This window comes from Ovis canadensis, chromosome 10 (assembly GCF_042477335.2).
Source record: "Ovis canadensis isolate MfBH-ARS-UI-01 breed Bighorn chromosome 10, ARS-UI_OviCan_v2, whole genome shotgun sequence".
NCBI classification, from domain to species: Eukaryota; Metazoa; Chordata; class Mammalia; order Artiodactyla; family Bovidae; genus Ovis; species Ovis canadensis.
This window is the reverse complement of record NC_091254.1, coordinates 47,559,633-47,577,835: the sequence shown is the minus strand read 5'-3', so window position 1 is coordinate 47,577,835 and position 18,203 is coordinate 47,559,633. Positions and strand designations below refer to the sequence as shown.

Here is an 18,203-nt window from a genome sequence, read left to right as displayed (position 1 = left end):
TTTTTGAAGTATTTATGGGCTTTTCTCCCAGTGTTTTCCTTGTTGTCTCATTTCCATTCAAACAGGTCTCAGGATTTTCTGTTTGTTTCCTCAGAAGAGTCTTTGGCAGCACAGAAAATCGACATAGTTCACAAGAATTCTTGGTCTTCACTTCTAAAAAGTCAAGAGGTAGAACAGGGCTTGAGGAAGGGGGCTCTCTACCTTGGACTACAGCAGAGATCTGAGAGACATCTCTTTGTCCCCTCAGAGTGTACTGGGTAGACAGTGTGCCCTAAGACAGGAATGTTAGACCCTGGGCATGGGGGTCCCTGCTCCTCAAAGGCTCCAGTGCCCTATCCCTGGCACAGAAGCCTCATAAAATGGCCAGGCCAAAAGAAAGCACGTGTCTTTAATGGTGACCTTTGTGGGCAGATGACGGAAGAATGGAGGAGCCCAGTGCTTTGCAGCATCTGAAACCCTGGAGAGTTCATACACACCTGAGGCAGAATCACAATAATGACAGAGGGTGAAAAACAAAAGAACGGGGTTGAATTTTCTATTGGCCCTGATATGTGGGGGAATCAGGGGAGAATGAGATACAGTCTTTCTTGCACACCTGGTTTTGAGGCTCAATATCAGTCTACACTATACTCATTACATGAGTTCATTGAAACCAAGAATATGGTGCACATCTCATACTCATCAGATATAACTCCAACATGACAGGACAGGACATTCTACTTAGAAAAATGTTTTGTATGCTGCCTGTGCCCCTTAGTCTGTGACTTTTCTGCATGACCCCTTTCCAATAAAGTAAGACAAGCTTATTATGCAACATAACATCCTTGACCTTTTTTCCCCAAAACAACCTGTACCAAAGTTTAAATTTTGGTGAAACATAATACTTTGTAATTTTATACTTCAGACTCAACTGATAAATCATCTCACAGCTACAGGAAAAATAAATAAATTAAGTAAAACATTGAAGACAAATTAAGAAAAAGCATATAGGGTTCCCCATCATTTATACCCAAGGATAGTGATTTAATCAGTATAGAAATAAACTGGCCAGAGTCACAGGAGGGAGGAGGAGTCACAGAGTCACAGAAGGAGTGTTGAGGAGCGTTGGTTCACTGCAGTTGTCCCCAGAATGAACACAAAAGGGTAGGACTCGGGAACCCAGCTCTTACTCAAAGGTGTCAGAAAAAGTCCTCTGGGGTTTGCTTTTGGTGGTGTCGTAAGATCGGACTAGTTCTTCCTGAGAAATCACAGCTCGTTCTACCTGAGAAAACGCATACCCATCTGAAAGAGCAAAGCATGGGGATGCTATTAGAAGGCAAATATGTACAGTGAACATTCTGGTGACAGAAATCAAAACCCCTCCCCAACTGGAACACATTGGCCACCTCAGGCAGGGATGGCTGAGGCAGGGAGAGTGGCGAAGTCTGGGGAGGGCTTGGCGATAGAGCAGTTTGCAAACCTAGCTGCATCAGGACCACTGAAGAAGCCCTTTCTGCATCCTTCTGTCTGGGGCCAATGGATCTGCGTGGCTGGACATCACTGGGTGCTTTTTAAAGTTCTCCCAAGGATTCTGATGTGGTGCCTGATGCTCCTGAGAGCCACGTCCTGGAGGATGCAGCCTGGCCAAGGGGCCCAGGGGCTCATGTCTGTCTCTATGGGCCTGTGGCCCAGCCCAGTCTGAGCATCTCAAGAGGGGACCCACAGGTCCCTCACTACATTTTCCCACTACCGTTCAAGGGAAGGGGCCCTGGAACAGTCTGAGTCTTGAAACTAAAACCTACAACTGGAACCCAGAAAGGTGAGTTTTGAAGCTGAAAACATGCTGGGGGACAACATGCAATATTAATATTAAACTTGGTGAAAAAAAAAAAAAGTCCATCATGCTGGAAATGTCTCTGTTTTAAATTTTAGCTGATTTAACTAACTATTCAAAGTGGTTTACTTGAGTTGACATGAATAACAGGGTCATGGGTAGAAGTTCCCAGAGGAAATAACTCATTGACTAGCACTCTCTCCCTCTGGGAGAATCAATCCTAGAATCATTTCTGAAAACGATACCAGCTCTTGTGGGGCAATGAGGAGAGCTGATGAATATTTTTGCTCTTCTCTAACTTCTGACCTTGACAGATCAGATCTAGAACAGTCGCACATTTGAACGATCCTAATACATTTAGATTAAAGCACAACCCAGAGCGAGCTCATGCTGCTTGCACACACTCCCAAGGTTTACCATGGCTCACTGGTGACAGTGGAGTTACTCGTGAGTGGCCATGCTCTTTAGAAGAAGAAAACCTAACTTGTGTCCAGGTGTTCTGAACTGGCTTATGTGCTTGTGTGTCGAAGGAGAGAGGGATGTGGTGGTCCACAGCCTTCTCTGCATGGAGAGCCACCCCAGAGCTGGTAAGAAGCCTGGTACCCTGCACAAAGGCAGGACCAGCGGTTCTCCAACTAGAGTGGGCGCTGCCACCAGAGGGTTGAGTCAGTGAGTCTGCGGTGGGGAGCCAACAGTTCTAGCAACTTCCCGGGTGACACTTCTGCTCCTGGGTTACGGACGGTGCATGGAGCACCACTGTTTTAGGCCATTTTCACCACAGTCTTGGACTGGATGCAGGTATCAGTGGCTTCCCATTCCCGGGGACGACCTTCCTCTCGCTCGGGAAGGATCCACCCAGAATCTCAAGGTGGAATCTGCGTTGGCACTTCTCAGGTGTCATGGATTCTCTGCGCGGCTGTGGGGACAGGAGGGAGTGCCCTGTGGCAGCAAGTCCCTGAGAAGATTTTCTGAGCGCAGAGGCCTCCCCTTCCCAAGCACAAGTCCAGGCTCTGTCAGCAATGCAAACTGCCAAAGGTGGAGAAACCACTGTCCTTCACTTTATCTTAAATGTTCTACATGCAGAAACACGGAGGGCTGTGAAAAATAAAAATATGAAAACAGCCCCACCCTTATAAAATGAAGATGTGTTTGCATTTTAAATGGTCTCCTTGTTTTGCATTAATGGTTTAAAAAAATTCAGGCAGTCACCTTCTAAAAAATGTGGTTAAATGCATGTAGCATAACGTTTACCATCTTAAGGATACGAAGTGTCCAGTCCAGTGGCACTAAGAACAGACACAAGGCTGTGCAGACACCCCCACCCTCTGGCCCCGGAACTCTCTGCCTCCCTGACCTGAGACTCCCCTCACCCCACCCCTGGAAACCCTGCTCTCCCTCTGAGAATCTGACTGCTCCGGGGACCTCATGTCTGCGGGGTCACACAGTACTTGTCCTTTTGTGTCTGGCTTATTTCACTCATCATGTGCCTTCAAGGAGCAGGACCTCACGTTTAACCACCCATCCTTCTATGAGTCAGTGGCCTCTCCATGTTGTGTGCGTGACTTACGTGGGGCACCTAGGTCAACAGAGTTGTTCCGGAAGACCACCTGACAGGGCTTGGGACTCACGGACCTTTGGAGATTCACTTCCTCCACCTTGGACCTAAATCAAACACAGACTGGCTTTAGTTCGTTGCGTACTAAGTTGTTTTAGTCGTGTCTGATTCTTTGTGTCCCCATGGACTGTAGCCCACCAGGCTCCCCTGTGCATGGGATTCTCCAGGCCAGGATACTGGAGTGGGTTGCCATTTCCTACTTCAGGGGTTCTTCCCAACCCAAGGATTGAACCTGCATATTTGTGTCTCTTGCATTGATGGGCAAGGTATTTACCACTAGTGCCACCTGGGAACCAGATTTAAAGGGATTTGTTGGAGGAAAAAAAAGTTTCAAGGTAAAAGTAAAAAAAAGAAAACTTTCTTATCACTTGGAGAATGTTCTTACATTTAAAACAAAATGGATATTATCCAGAGACTCTCAGGAAGATGCTTCTTCTAAGATAGCATTTTGCTGTGAGCATCTCTTGTGTTGTTTAGTCATTAAGTCGTGTCCAGCTGTTTGTGACCTCATGGACTGTAGCACGCTGGGCTCCTCAGTCCTTCACTATAGCCCAGATACATATATCCCACTATTACTCAAACTCATGTCCATTGAGTTGATGATGCTATCCAACCATCTCATCCTCTGTCACCCACTTCTCATCCTCTGTCACCTGATTCTCCTCTTGCCCTCAATCTTTCCCAGCATCAGGGTCTTTTCCAATGAGTTGGCTCTTCATATCAGGTAGCCAAAGTATTGGAGCTTCAGCTTCAGCCTCAGCATCGTTCCTTCCAATGAATATTCAGGGTTGATTTCCTTTAGGACGGACTAGTTTGATCTCCTTGTTGTCCAAGGGACTCTCAAGAGTCTTCTCTAGCACCATAATTTGAAAGGATCAATTCTTTGGCACTCAGCCTTGTTTATGGTCGAACTCTCACATCTGTATATGACTGCTTCATGTACAGCCGTCCTAACTGTTTCCTCCAAAGAGCTGAACTGGACAATGAATGTCCTGTTTTTCTCAGGCCTCTGAGAGTACCTTGGAGATCTTATGGCATGTATTTTCAGACTCTTTGCCCCAGTTTCCTTTTCTTGCAGCAAAGCCATCATCTACAGTGGTTCAAGATTCTTTTTCAAATTATTTGATTATGACAGCACCGGGTCTTCATTGCTTTGTACAGGCTTTCTCCAGTTTTGTGCGTGAGGGATTCTCAGTGTGGTGGCTCCTCCTTTTGTGGCGCACGGGCTCTAGAGTGCACAGGCTTCAGCAGGTGCAGAGTGTGAGCTTAGTTGCCCTGCAACATGTGGAATCTCCCCAGACCAGGGATCAGCATACAGGATCTTAGTTCCCAGACCAGAGATCAAACCTGTGTCCCCTGCATTAGCAGGCGGATTCTTCACCATTGGACCACCAGGGAAGTCCCGGTCTGAGACTCTTGACAATGTACATCAAGACAGGTCAGCTCTGGGCATGAGAGCTTCTCCAGATCCCAAGGCTGACTGGGGGACCGCGCGGGAAAGTCAACAGTGAGAGAACCAAGAATCTTGAACTCCTACAACTTTTTCATTTCTTGCTCTCTTCCTTGGTGAGCTGATGATTTTCTGTAGTGATAAGCTTGATTCCTCTTTCTTTACTTTTGCGTATTTAATATAAGTTTTTGCTTTGTGGCTACCATGAAGCTTACACAAAGCAATTCATATTGGTAACAGTCTGTTTTAAGTTGATAAAAACTCAAGGTAGAGTGCACTTAGAAACTTTACACTTTTACCAACATGGGTTTGATCCTGGCATTGGGAAGATCCCCCAGAGAAGGAAATGGCAACCCACTCCAGTGTTCTTGTCTGGGGAATCCCAAGGACAGAGGAGCCTGGCGGGTTACAGTCCATGGGGTCACAAAGAGTCTGAGACAACCTAGCAACTAAAACAAACAACTGCAGTGCTTTAGGTTATTGATGTTGCAATTTACATATTTTTATCTCACGTATCCATCAACAAATGATTGTGGTTTTAGTTATTTTTACTACTTTTGTCTTTTAACTTTCACATTAGTGAAGGTTTATAAGTGATTAAACTCACCATCTTCACATCAGGTTATTCTGAATCTTACTATTTGTTTACCTTTATCATTTTCATACTTTCACACCTTTCCCTTTTACTTCTTAGTGCCCTTTTGCTTTGGCTTAAAGAAGTCCCTTTAGCATTTCTTTCTCTTTCTTTTGTTGGCTGCCCTGGGTCTTCGTTGCTGCCTGCGGACTTTTCTCTAGTTGTGGCGAGCGGGCTCTACTGTCTAGCTGCAGTGTGTGGGCCTCTCACTGCAGGGGCTTCTCTTGCCGTGGAGCACGGGCTCTAGGGCACGCAGGCTTCAACAACTGTGGTGTGTGGGCTCAGTAGCTGTGGGGCACAGGCTTAGCTGCCCTGTAACATGTGGAATCTTCCCGGACCAGGGGTCAAACCCATGTCTCCTGCATTGGCAGATGGATATTTAACCACAGGCCCACCAGGGGAGTCCCCCTTTGAAGACCAGTCTAGTGGGGATGAATGCCTTCAGCTTTTGCTTGCCTGGAAAACTCTTTATCTCTTATCCACTTCTGAAGTATACCTCTGCTGAGTGAAGTATTCTTGGTTGGTACTTTTTTTCTCCTTCAGCATGACACCCTATACTCTCTCTCAGCCTGGAAGGTTTCTGTTGAGAAATCCTCTCATAGCCTCATGGGCATCCCCTTTTGTGTCATTAACTTCTTTTCTTTTGTGGCTTTGAGGAGTCTCTCTTCATCTTTGATTTTTCACAGTTTTACATATACATACATATATATATATATATATATATATATATATATATATATATATATATATATATATATATATAAAACAGAGTTTCTCTGGTGACTCAAATGGTAAAGAATCTGCCTGCAGTGCAGGAGATCTGTGTTTAATCCCTGGGTCAAGAAGGAAATGGCAACCCATCCCAGTATTCTCTCCTGGAGAATCCCATGGACAGAGGAGCCTGGCAGACTATAATTTGCTAATGAGTCTCAGTGAAATATTTTAGGGGTTGAATCTGATTGAGGCTTTCTTATGGCTTCATGTATCTGAATATGCGCACATATATTTTTTTTAAATTCTCTTGGGTAAATAGCTAGAAATGGAGCTGAAGGGTCACAGGATAGGTGTTTGCTTAAATCTATCCTAGGATTAGAATGACCAGTTATCCAAACTGATTGTACAAGAGTTCTAGCCATTCTTCATTCTCATCACACTTAGTACTATTGATGGTACATACTCAGTTCAGTTCAGTCGCTCAGTCATGTCCGACTCTTTGTGACCCCATGAATTGCTGCATGCCAGGCTTCCTTGTCCATCACCAACTTCCAGAGTTCACCCAGACTCATGTGCATCAAGTCAGTGATGCCATCCAGCCATCTCATCCTCTGTCGTCCACTTCTCCTCCTGCCCCCAATCCCTCCTCTCATCAGAGTCTTTTCCAATGAGTCAACTCTTCGCATGAGGTGGCCAAAGTATTGGAGTTTCAGCTTTAGCATTAGTCCTTCCAATGAATACCCAGGACTGATCTCCTTTAGGATGGACTGGTTGGATCTCCTTGCAGTCCAAGGGACTCTCAAGAGTCTTCTCCAACACCACAGTTCAAAAGCATCAATTCTTCGGCACTCAGCTTTCTTCACAGTCCAACTCTCACATCCATACATGACCACTGGAAAAACCATAGCCTTGACTAGATGGAACTTTGTTGGCAAAGTAATGTCTCTGCTTTTGAATATACTGTCTAGGTTGGTCATAACTTTCCTTCCAAGGAGTAAGTATCTTTTAATTTCATGGCTACAGTCACCATCTGCAGTGATTTTGGACCCCCCAAAATAAAGTCTGACACTGTTTCCACTGTTTCCCCATCTATTTCCCATGAAGTGATGGGACCAGATACCATGATCTTAGTTTTCTGAATGTTGAGCTTTTAAGCCAACTTTTTCACTCTCCTCTTTCACTTTCATCAAGAGGCTTTTTAGTTCCTCTTCACTTTCTGCCATAAGGGTGGTGTCATCTGCATATCTGAGGTTATTGATATTTCTCCCAGCACTCTTGATTCCAGCTTGTGCTTCTTCCAGCCCAGCATTTCTCATGACGTACTCTGCATATAAGTTAAATAAGCAGGGTGACAATATACAGTCTTGATGTACTCCTTTTCCTATTTGAAACCAGTCTGTTGTTCCATGTCCAGTTCTAATTGTTGCTTCCTGATCTGCATATAGGTTTCTCAAGAGGCAGGTCAGGTGGTCTGGTATTCCCATCTCTTTCAGAATTTTCCACAGTTTATTGTGATCCACACAGTCAAAGGCTTTGGCATAGTCAATAAAGCAGAAATAGATGTTTTTCTGGAACTCTCTTGCCTTTTCCATGATCCAGTGGATATTGGTGATTTGATCTCTGGTTCCTCTGCCTTTTCTAAAACCAGCTTGAACATCTGGAAGTTCACGGTTCACGTGTTACTGAAGCCTGGCCTGGAGAATTTTGAGCATTACTTTACTAGTGTGTGAGATGAGTGGAATTGTGCAGTCGTTTGAGCATTCTTTGGCATTGCCTTTCTTTGGGATTCTGGAGAAGGAAATGGTAACCCTCCAGTATTCTTGCCTGGAGAATCCCATGGATGGAGAAACCTGGTGGGGTACAGTCCATGGGGTCACAAAGAGTTGAACACGACTTCACTTTCACTTTCTTTGGGATTGGAATGAAAACTGACCTACATACTCAGTAGGTGTCAAATACATGGATATTGGTTAATCACCCCATTCATTTGCTTTAAATTTGCCTGTACTACAATGTTGCCTCCCCCTAGAACTTTCAAATGTGCTTTGGGGTCTCTCCGCCCAAGCCACACCATCAGTTGCTTTCCATCCTTTCCTTTAAGCCTAACAAAGCACTTAAATATTCAGCATATTCCAAAGATTGATTCTTTGCCTTAGAACCCCTGCAAAAACATTCCAGATTCAGAGAACACTGACTGGAAACTCCAGGTCACACCCAGGCCTCCAGTGAAAGCCCAGAACAAACGTCTGACATGGTTACTGAGAAGGCCCGTGGTCCTTTCACTCAGGACAGCTTATGTCAAGCAGTTGGAACTGATCTCTCTCTGGAGCTGGTGTGCATGCAGAGGTTAAAGTCTTGATGAGAGGAACGGGATTTCCTGACGCCTTGGGCATGGGATGTGAGGAAGAGGAAGTGAGGAGGACCTCAGGACTGGGGGCCAAGAAGCCATTGATTGAAAGGAAGACCGTGGAGGGGTGCAGCAGAAGGGGGGCCTGCCCTGCTGGCGATTCGATGCTCAAGAGGCCAAGAAGACCTGGGAAATCATGGCGGGTCAATCCCCACACCCCTGGGAGGGAAAGGGCAGGAGGGGGAAAGAGCAAGGGAAACAGGTTTTTCACAAAAGTCAGGAAAAAGGGAACTGCCTCACCTCTGTGAAGAGTCTCTGCGAAGTACCTGAACTCCACTGCTTTCCATCTCCCGAACCTCTTCCAGCAAAGTTCTGTGGCAGGTGTTTCTAATCCTGTAAGAGACGGAAAGAGAAAAGGGACATAAAACATGAGCTCTGCACACTGGGAGTCATGGTTTCTCCCCTCCTGGATGACAGCTGGACACCCCTTGGCTACAAGCAGTGTGGAGGGATGCGAGGCAGCATGTCCTGTCTGCGTGTGGACAGCAGCGTCTACTTTCCTGGTAGCTGAGAGCATTGCTGCTGCTGCTGTTGCTCAGTCACTTCAGCCGTGTCTGACTCTGCGGCCCCAGGGACTATCGCCCGCCAGAAGCCTCTGTCCCTGCGATTCTCCAGGCATGAATACTGGAGGGTTGCCACGCCCTCCTCCAGGGCATCTTCCCAACCAGGGATCAAACTCGCATCTCTTATGTCTCTGGCATTGGCAGGTGTATTCTTTACCATTGTGCCACCTGGGAAGCCCCGAGCGCATTCCAGAGTTGGACAATGTGAATTAGCAACCAGCCACCTCAAACACTGCTGACTCTCTGTGAAAGCCTAGATATTTCTGAGCCTGCACACCACAAATACTGAGCCTGTGTGCCACAACTAAAGAATCCATGTGCTGCAACGAAAGATCTTACATGACACAGCTAAGATCCTGCGTGCCATAATTAAGACCCAATGCAGCCAGATAAACAAATAAAGATTTTTTAAAATCTTTTTTTAAAATTTCATGAGTTCTTTAATATTTAAAGTGAAAGTGAAGTTGCACAGTCATGTCCGACTCTTTGTGATCCCATGAACTGTAAGCCTACCAGGCTCCTGCAACCATGGGATTTTCCAGGCAAAAACACTGGACTGGGTTGCCATTTCCTTCTCCATTTACATTTAAAATTACCTTCAATATTGGAGACAGGGATTTGTAACACCTTAGTCTTTTACCCACCCCCTTTCTGTTAGACTTAGTTAAAAAAAAAAAAATTCAGATCTTCTAATAAGACCTTCTAGAACTAACACCAAAAAAAACAAAACAAAACAAAACAAAAAACAGATGTCCTTTTCATCATAGGGGACTGGAATGCAAAAGTAGGAAGTCAAGAGATACCTGGAATAATAGGCAAGTTTGGCTTTGGAGTACAAAATGAAGCAGGACAAAGGCTAACAGTGTTTTGCCAAGAGAATGCACTGGCCTAGCAAATACTCTCTTCCAACAACATAAGAGATGACTCAACACATGGGCATCACCAGATGGTCAGTACCAATATCAGGAAGATTATATTCTTCACAGCAGAGGATGGAAAACTCTATACAGTCAGCAAAAACAAAACCAGGAGCTGACTGTGACTCAGATCATGAATTCTTTATTGCAAAATTTTGACTTAAATTGAAGAAAGTAGGGAAAGCCACTAGGCTATTCACATATGACCTAAATCAAATCCCTTACAATTACAATTATACAGTGAAGTGGCAAATAGATTCAAGGGATTAGATCTACTCTATTGATAGATAGAGTACCTGAAGAACTATGGACGGAGGTTTGTGACATTGTATAGGAGGCAGTGATCAAGACCATCCCCAAGAAAAAGAAATGCAAAAAGGCAAAATGATTGTCTGAGAAGGCCTCACAAATAGCTGAGAAAAGAAGAGAAGCAAAAGGCAAAGGAGAAAAGGAAAGATATAACCATCTGAATGAAGAGTTCCAAAAAATAGCAAAGAGAGGTAAGAAAGCCTTCCCCAGTGAACAATGCAAAGAAACAGAGGAAAACATTAGAATGGGAAAGATTAGAGATCTCTTCAAGGAAATCAAAGATACCAAGGAAACATTTCATGCAAAGATGGGTACAATGAAGGACAGAAATGGTATGGACCTAACAGAAGCAGAAGATACTAAGAGGTGGCGAGAATACACAGAAGAACGGCACAAAAAAGATCTTCATAACCCAGATAACCATGATAGTGTGAGACAGACACCTAGAGTGTGAAGTCAAGTGAGCCTTAGGAAGCATCACTACGAACAAAGCTAGTGGAGTGATGGAATTCCAACTGAGCTACTTCAAATCCTAAAAGATGATGCTGTTAAAGTGCTGCACTCAACATGCCAGCAAATATAGAACTAGCAATGGCCGCAGGATGGGAAAAGGTCAGGGTTCATTCCAGTCCCAATAAAGGGCAATGCCAAAGGATGTTCAAACTACTGCACAATTGCACTCATTTCACAGTCTAGCAAAGTAATGCTCAAAATTCTCCAAGCTAGGCTTCAACAGTATGTGAAGCGAGAACTCCCAGATGTTAAGCTATGACAAACCTAGACAGCATATTAAAAAGCAGAGACATTACTTTACCAACAAAGGTACACATAGTCAAAGCTATGGTTTTTCCAGTAGTCATGTATGAATTTGAGAGTTGGACCATAAAGAAGGCTGAACGCCAAAGAATTGATGCTTTTGAACTGTAGTGTTAGAGAAGACTCTTGAGAGTCCCTTGGACTGCAAGGAGATCAAACCAGTCAATGTTAAAGGACATCAGTCCTGAATATTCATTGGAAGTACTGATGCTGAAGGTGAAGCTCCAATACTTTGGGCACCTGATGTGAAGAACTGACTCATTGGAAAAGACCCTGATACTGGGGAAGATTGAAGGCAGGACGAGAAGTTAATGACAGAGGATGAGGTGGTTGGATGGGATCACCAACTCGATGGACATGAGTTTGAGCAAGCTCCAGGAGCTGGTGATGGACAGGGAGGCCTGCTGTGATGCAGTCCATGTGGTCACAAAGAGGTGGACACGACTGAGTGACTGAACTGAACTGAACCAACTGAGAGGAACCAGAGATCAAATTGCAACATCCATTGGATCATAGAAAAAGCACAGCAATTCCAGAAAAACATCTGAGTGACTGAGTAAAGTCGTTCAGTCATGTCCACCTCTTAGCAACTCTATCAACTGTAGCCTTCCAGGCTTCTCCATCCATGGAATTTTCCAGGCAAGGATAATGGAATGGGTTGTTATTTCCTTCTCTAGGGGATCTTCCCCACCCAGGGATCAAACATGCATCTCCTGTGTCTCCTGCATTGCAAATTGATTCTTTACCCATTGAGCCATTGGGAAAGCCCAGAAAAAATCTACTTCTGCTTTATAGACCACACTAAAGCCTTTGACTGTGTGAATCACAGCAAGCTGTGGGAAATTCTTCAAGAGACGGATATACCAGACACCTTACCTGTGAAACCTATGTGCAGGTCAAGAAGCAACAGTTAGAACTAGACATGGGACAACAAACTGGTTCAAACTGGGAAAGGAGTACATCAAGGCTATATATTGTTACCCTGCTTTCTTAATTTATATGCCGAGTGCATCATGAGAAATGCTGGACTAGATGAAGCAAAGTTGGAATCAAGATTGCCAGGAGAAATATCAACAACCTCAGATATGCAGATGACACCACCTTTATGGCAGAAAGCAAAGAGGAACTAAAGAGCCTCTTGATGAGAGTGAAAGAGGAGGGTGAAAAAACTGGCTTAAATCTCAACATTCAAAAACTAAGATCTTGGCATCTGGTCCCATCACTTCATGGCAAATAGATGGGGAAACAATGGAAACAGTGACAGACTTTATTTTCTTGGGCTCCAAAATCACTGCAGATGATGACTGCAGCCATGAAATTTAAAGACACTTGCTCCTTGGAAGAAAAGCTATAAGCAACCTAGACAACATATTAAAAAGCAGAGACATTACTTTGCAGACAAAGGTCCATCTGGTCAAAGCTATGGTTTTTCCAGTAGTCATATATGGATGTAAGTTGGACCATAAAGAGAGCTGAGTGCAGAAGAATTGATGCTTTTGAATTGTGGTGTTGGAGAAGACTCTTAGAGAGTCCTTTGGACAGTAAGGAGATCCAACCAGTCCATCCTAAAGGAAATCAGTCCTGAATATATACTGAAAGGACTGATGCTAAAACTGAAGCTCCAATACTTTGACCACCTGATGTGAAGTGCCGACTTATTAGAAAAGACCCTGACACTGGGAAAGATTGAAGCAGGAGGAGACGGGAATAACAGAGAATGAGACTGTTGAATGGCATCACTGACGTGATGGACATGAGTTTGAGAAAGCTCTGGGAGATGGTGAAAGACAAAGATGCCTGATGTGCTACAGTCCACGGGGTTGTAAAAAGTCAGACATGACTGAGCAACTGAACAACAAATCTAATAATATTTGCTCAGACAATAAAGGAATCTGCCTACCATGCTGGACACCCAGGTTCTATTCCTGGGTCAGGAAGATCCCCTGGAGAAGAGAATGGCTAACCACTCCAGATTCTTGCCTAGAGAATCCCATGGGCAGAGAAGCCTCGTGGGCTACAGCCCATGGCATTGCAAGAGAGTCAGACATGACTGAATGTCTAACACTTTTTTCAATCTAATATTTAAATATTCTGGGAGAAATGGATTTGAAAGACTCTTATGCCAAATTTTTTGAAAGTAAAGAATGACTTTCTAATTTCAATATTTCCCTTCTAGTTCTTATTTTATCATTAATTCTTAATCTGTGATCATCTGGTATCACATTTTTTTCCCTATAAAGTAGATAAGACTTCCACACTAAAGAGTGAAGAAATGGACCTCCTTTCAGAAAAAAATTATGAACTTTATTTCTACCAAATTTCCCTCTCATACATTTAATTCCAACTTTTTTTTCCTAAATTGATTGGTGGTAAATCTCCAGTGTCAAAAAGCAAAGGGCATTTTCTGCCTTTAAAAGTTCCATGACATTTAATATTCACAGGGTGGCATTAAACTAAGTGTTTAATTTGAGAGCCATACAATTGTAAAGGATAATTAACTATGATAATATATTCTCTGGTTTCCACTTCATTTTTCAACTTACGATTTCCACGCTACATTTTGAATCAGGCACACAATCGGGACTATGAAAAAGCCCAGCCAAAAGTGTGGACACACCAGAGCCATATTGCCCTGCAAATAAGCAGAGATAAGGGACATTTCAATAAGAATCTTTTTGTTTGCCAACAATGAGGACCAAGAGCAGCTTTCAGTTTCCTCCCCGCCACAAAAAAACAACCTGGGGATGTCAGGAAAGGCATGGATATGAATCCATCTGACTGCAGTCCTATGAATCTAGAACTACTAAATCAATTAAATAAGTTCAGTTCAGTTCAGTTCAGTTCACTCGCTCAGTCATGTCTAACTCTGCGACCCCACGAATCGCAGCACGCCAGGCCTCCCTGTTCATCACCATCTCCCGGAGTTCACTCAAACTCACGTCCATCGAGTCAATGATGCCATCCAGCCATCTCATCCTCTGTCGTCCACTTCTCCTCCTGCCCCCAATCCCTCCCAGCATCAAAGTTTTTTCCAATGAGTCAACTCTTTGCATGAGGTGGCCAAAGTACTGGAGTTTCAGCTTTAGCATCATTCCTTCCAAAGATCCCAGGGCTGATCTCCTTTAGAATGGACAGGTTGGATCTCCTTGCAGTCCAAGGGACTCTCAAGAGTCTTCTCCAACACCACAGTTCAAAAGCATCAATTCTTCGGCGCTCAGCTTTCTTCACAGTCCAACTCTCACATCCATACATGACCACTGGAAAAACCATAGCCTTGACTAGACTGACCTTAGTAGACAAAGTAATGTCTCTGCTTTTGAATATGCTATCTAGGTTGGTCATAACTTTTCTTCAAAGGAGTAAGCGTCTTTTAATTTCACGGCTGCAGTCACCATCTGCAGTGATTTTGGAGCCCAGAAATATAAAGTCTGACACTGTTTCCACTGTTTCCCCATCTATTTCCCATGAAGCGATGGGACCAGATGCCATGATCTTCGTTTTCTGAATGTTGAGCTTTAAGCCAACTCTCCTCTTTCACTTTCATCAAGAGGCTTTTTAGTTCCTCTTCACTTTCTGCCATGAGGGTGGTGTCATCTGCGTATCTGAGGTTATTGATATTTCTCCCAGCAATCTTGATTCCTGCTTGTGTTTCTTCCAGTCCAGTGTTTCTCATGATATACTCTGCATATAAGTTAAATAAGCAGGGTGACAATATACAGTCTTGATGTACTCCTTTTCCTATTTGGAACCAGTCTGTTGTTCCATGTCCAGTTCCAACTGTTGCTTCCTGATCTGCATACAGATTTCTCAAGAGGCAGGTCAGGTGGTCTGGTATTCCCATCTCTTTCAGAATTTTCCACAGTTTATTGTGATCCACACAGTCAAAGGCTTTGGCATAGTCAATAAAGCAGAAATAGATGTTTTTCTGGAACTCTCTTGCTTTTTCTATGATCCAGCAGATGTTGGCAATTTGATCTCTGGTTCCTCTGCCTTTTTTAAAACCAGCTTGAACATCAGGAAGTTCACCGTTCACATATTGCTGAAGCCTGGCTTGGAGAATTTTGAGCATTACTTTACTAGCATGTGAGATGAGTGCAATTGTGCAGTAGTTTGAGCATTCTTTGGCATTTGCCTTTCTTTGGTTTTGGAATGAAAACTAACCATTTCCAGTCCTGTGGCCACTGCTGAGTTTTCCAAATTTGCTGGCATATTGAGTGAAGCACTTTTACAGCATCATCTTTCAGGATTTGAAACAGCTCAACTGGAATCCCATCATCTCCACTAGCTTTGTTCATAGTGATGCTTTCTAAGGCCCACTTGACTTCACATTCCAGGATGTCTGGCTCTAGATGAGTGATCACATCATCATGATTATCTGGGTCGTGAAGATCTTTTTTGTACAGTTCTTCCATGTATTCTTGCCACCTCTTCTTAATATCTTCTGCTTCTGTTAGGTCCATACCATTTCTGTCCTTTATCGAGCCCATCTTTGTGTGAAATGTTCCCTTGGTATCTCTAATTTTCTTGAAGAGATCTCTAGTCCTTCCCATTCTGTTCTTTTCCTCTATTTCTTTGCATTGATCGCTGAAGAAGGCTTTCTTATATCTTCTTGCTATTCTCTGGAACTCTGCATTCAGATGCTTATATCTTTCCTTTTCTCCTTTGCTTTTAGCCTCTCTTCTTTTCACAGCTATTTGTAAGGCCTCTCCAGACAGCCATTTTGCTTTTTTGCATTTCTTTTCCATGGCGATGGTCTTGATGCCTGTCTCCTGTACAATGTCATGAACCTCATTCCCTAGTTCATCAGGCACTCTATCTATCAGATCTAATCCCTTAAATCTATTTCTCACTTCCACTGTATAATTATAAGGGATTTGATTTAGGTCATACCTGAATGGTCTAGTGGTTTTCCCTACTTTCTCCAGTTTAAGTCTGAATTTGGTAATGAGGAGTTCATGATCTGAGCCACAGTCAGCTCCTGGTCTTGTTTTTGTTGACTGTATAGAGCTTCTCCATCTTTGGCTGCAAAGAATATAATCAATCTGATTTCGGTGTTGACCATCAGGTGATGTCCATGTGTAGAGTCTTCTCTTGTGTTGTTGGAAGAGGATGTTTGCTATGACCAGTGCATTTTCTTGGCAAAACTCTATTAGTCTTTGCCCTGCTTCATTCCACATTCCAAGGCCAAATTTGCCTGTTACTCCAGGTGTCTCTTGACTTCCTACTTTTGCATTCCAGTCCACTATAATGAAAAGGACATCTTTTTTGGCTGTTAGTTCTAAAAGGTCTTGTAGGTCTTCATAGAACCATTCAACTTCATCTTCTTCAGTGTTACTGGTTGGGGCATAGACTTGGATTACTGTGATATTGAATGCTTTGCCTTGGAGACAAACAGAGATCATTCCGTCATTTTTGAGATTGCATCCAAGTACTGCATTTCGGACTCTTTTGTTGACCATGATGGCTACTCCATTTCTTCTGAGGGATTCCTGCCCACAGTAGTAGATATAATGGTCATCTGCGTTAAATTCACCCATTCCAGTCCATTTTAGTTCGCTGATTCCTAGAATGTCGATGTTCACTCTTGCCATCTCTTGTTTGACCACTTCCAATTTGCCTTGATTCATGGACCTGACATTCCAGGTTCCTATGCAATATTGCTCTTTACAGCATCGGACCTTGCTCCTATCACCAGTCACAATTAAATACACAGGCATATAAAACCTAAATATAGTACTAACTTAATTTAATACCTTCATTGAAACGTTCAAAATGCAAAAAGAGAATCTTGAAAGCAGCAAGAGAGAAGTAAATCACCACATACAAGGATCCTCAGTGAGATCACTAGCAGATTGCTCATCAGAAACACTACAGGCCAGAAGACATTGGGCCCATAAATTCAAAGTGCTAAAAGAAAAATACTATCAAACAGAAACCCAGTTTCTGGCAAGACTGTCTTTCGAAAGTGAGAGGGAGAGATTTAGAGCACACTCACCTGTCCTGTCATCTCAGGAGCAACAGGAATAGTGGGCCAGAGGGAGGAGTAAACCGCAAAAAACCCCAGCCAAATCATTATGCTGCCCCAAATGGCCAAATGGGTGAACTGTAGACAGAAGAGCGGCAGGGAAATGTTTCAGCCTCCTCTACTTGAAAGGACATTTTTTAAAACGCTATTAATCAACTATCAAAATCCATTTGTCCACACCATAAGTTCTCATATGAAGAAGCTGATACTTTTTCAATTTGTTGCTATCTGAGACTTCCTAACATCTTTCTCAGAATACTTTGCTATGAACTCAAGGCACCATTGTCTGGCAAGTATCAAAAACAACTGTTCTTGTTCACCCAAGCCAAGTGGTGTTCAGAGTCTTCAGCAAAAAGATCAACTCTCAACAGATGTGGTTCATTACAATTGGTGGGTGATTTAATGAGACTTGGGCTTCTGTCTGTTTATTAATACAAAGTTCTTTACAGTAAAAAAAAAAAATTTAAATACAAATCATTGAGAGATAAAAATTTGAATGTATTGTGAATAACTGAGGAACAATGGCAGTAGTTGTGATCCTTAGACTGACCGGAACTGGTAGGTTTTGTATATGCCATTCTGGCTGAGACTGTAGCTGAAGAACCACTGACCAGGCCTGAGTCTGGGAACTGGTACCAGATTCTCCAATGATAGATGCTAAAATAGTAGACCCTTCTGTGGATCTGAGATCTGTTGCTTTGAGCAGTTGGTGTTAGCAGGGGAATAGTGAGGAAAACAACTAGGAGACCTATGTTCTACCCTTAGCCACAGTGGGTATACCACTTAAACTGAGCAGGCCTAAGATGTATTATCTATACGTAATAAGGCAACTGGCTTAGACTAGATCAAATGTTCTCATCCTAATTGTTTTTGTTTAGTTGTCAAGTTATGTTTGACTCTTTGAGACCCTATATACTGTAGCCCATCAGGTTCTTCTGTC

The 18,203-nt window shown here is 43.4% G+C and overlaps 1 protein-coding gene across 1 annotated transcript in view; it reads right to left on the bottom strand.

Moving 5' to 3' along the window:
* Nucleotides 1–1,165: 1,165 nt before the first annotated feature.
* Nucleotides 1,166–18,203, bottom strand: part of LOC138446783 (phospholipid-transporting ATPase IB-like) — a 97,761-nt gene continuing 80,723 nt past the window's right edge. The window contains exons 33-38 of the mRNA XM_069602123.1: nt 17,234–17,341; nt 13,782–13,870; nt 8,874–8,966; nt 8,271–8,328; nt 3,381–3,420; nt 1,166–1,281 (exon numbers count right to left, since the gene is read on the bottom strand). Coding sequence (XP_069458224.1) covers nt 1,166–1,281; nt 3,381–3,420; nt 8,271–8,328; nt 8,874–8,966; nt 13,782–13,870; nt 17,234–17,341 — 504 coding nt within the window. The remainder of the gene's footprint in view (nt 1,282–3,380; nt 3,421–8,270; nt 8,329–8,873; nt 8,967–13,781; nt 13,871–17,233; nt 17,342–18,203) is intronic.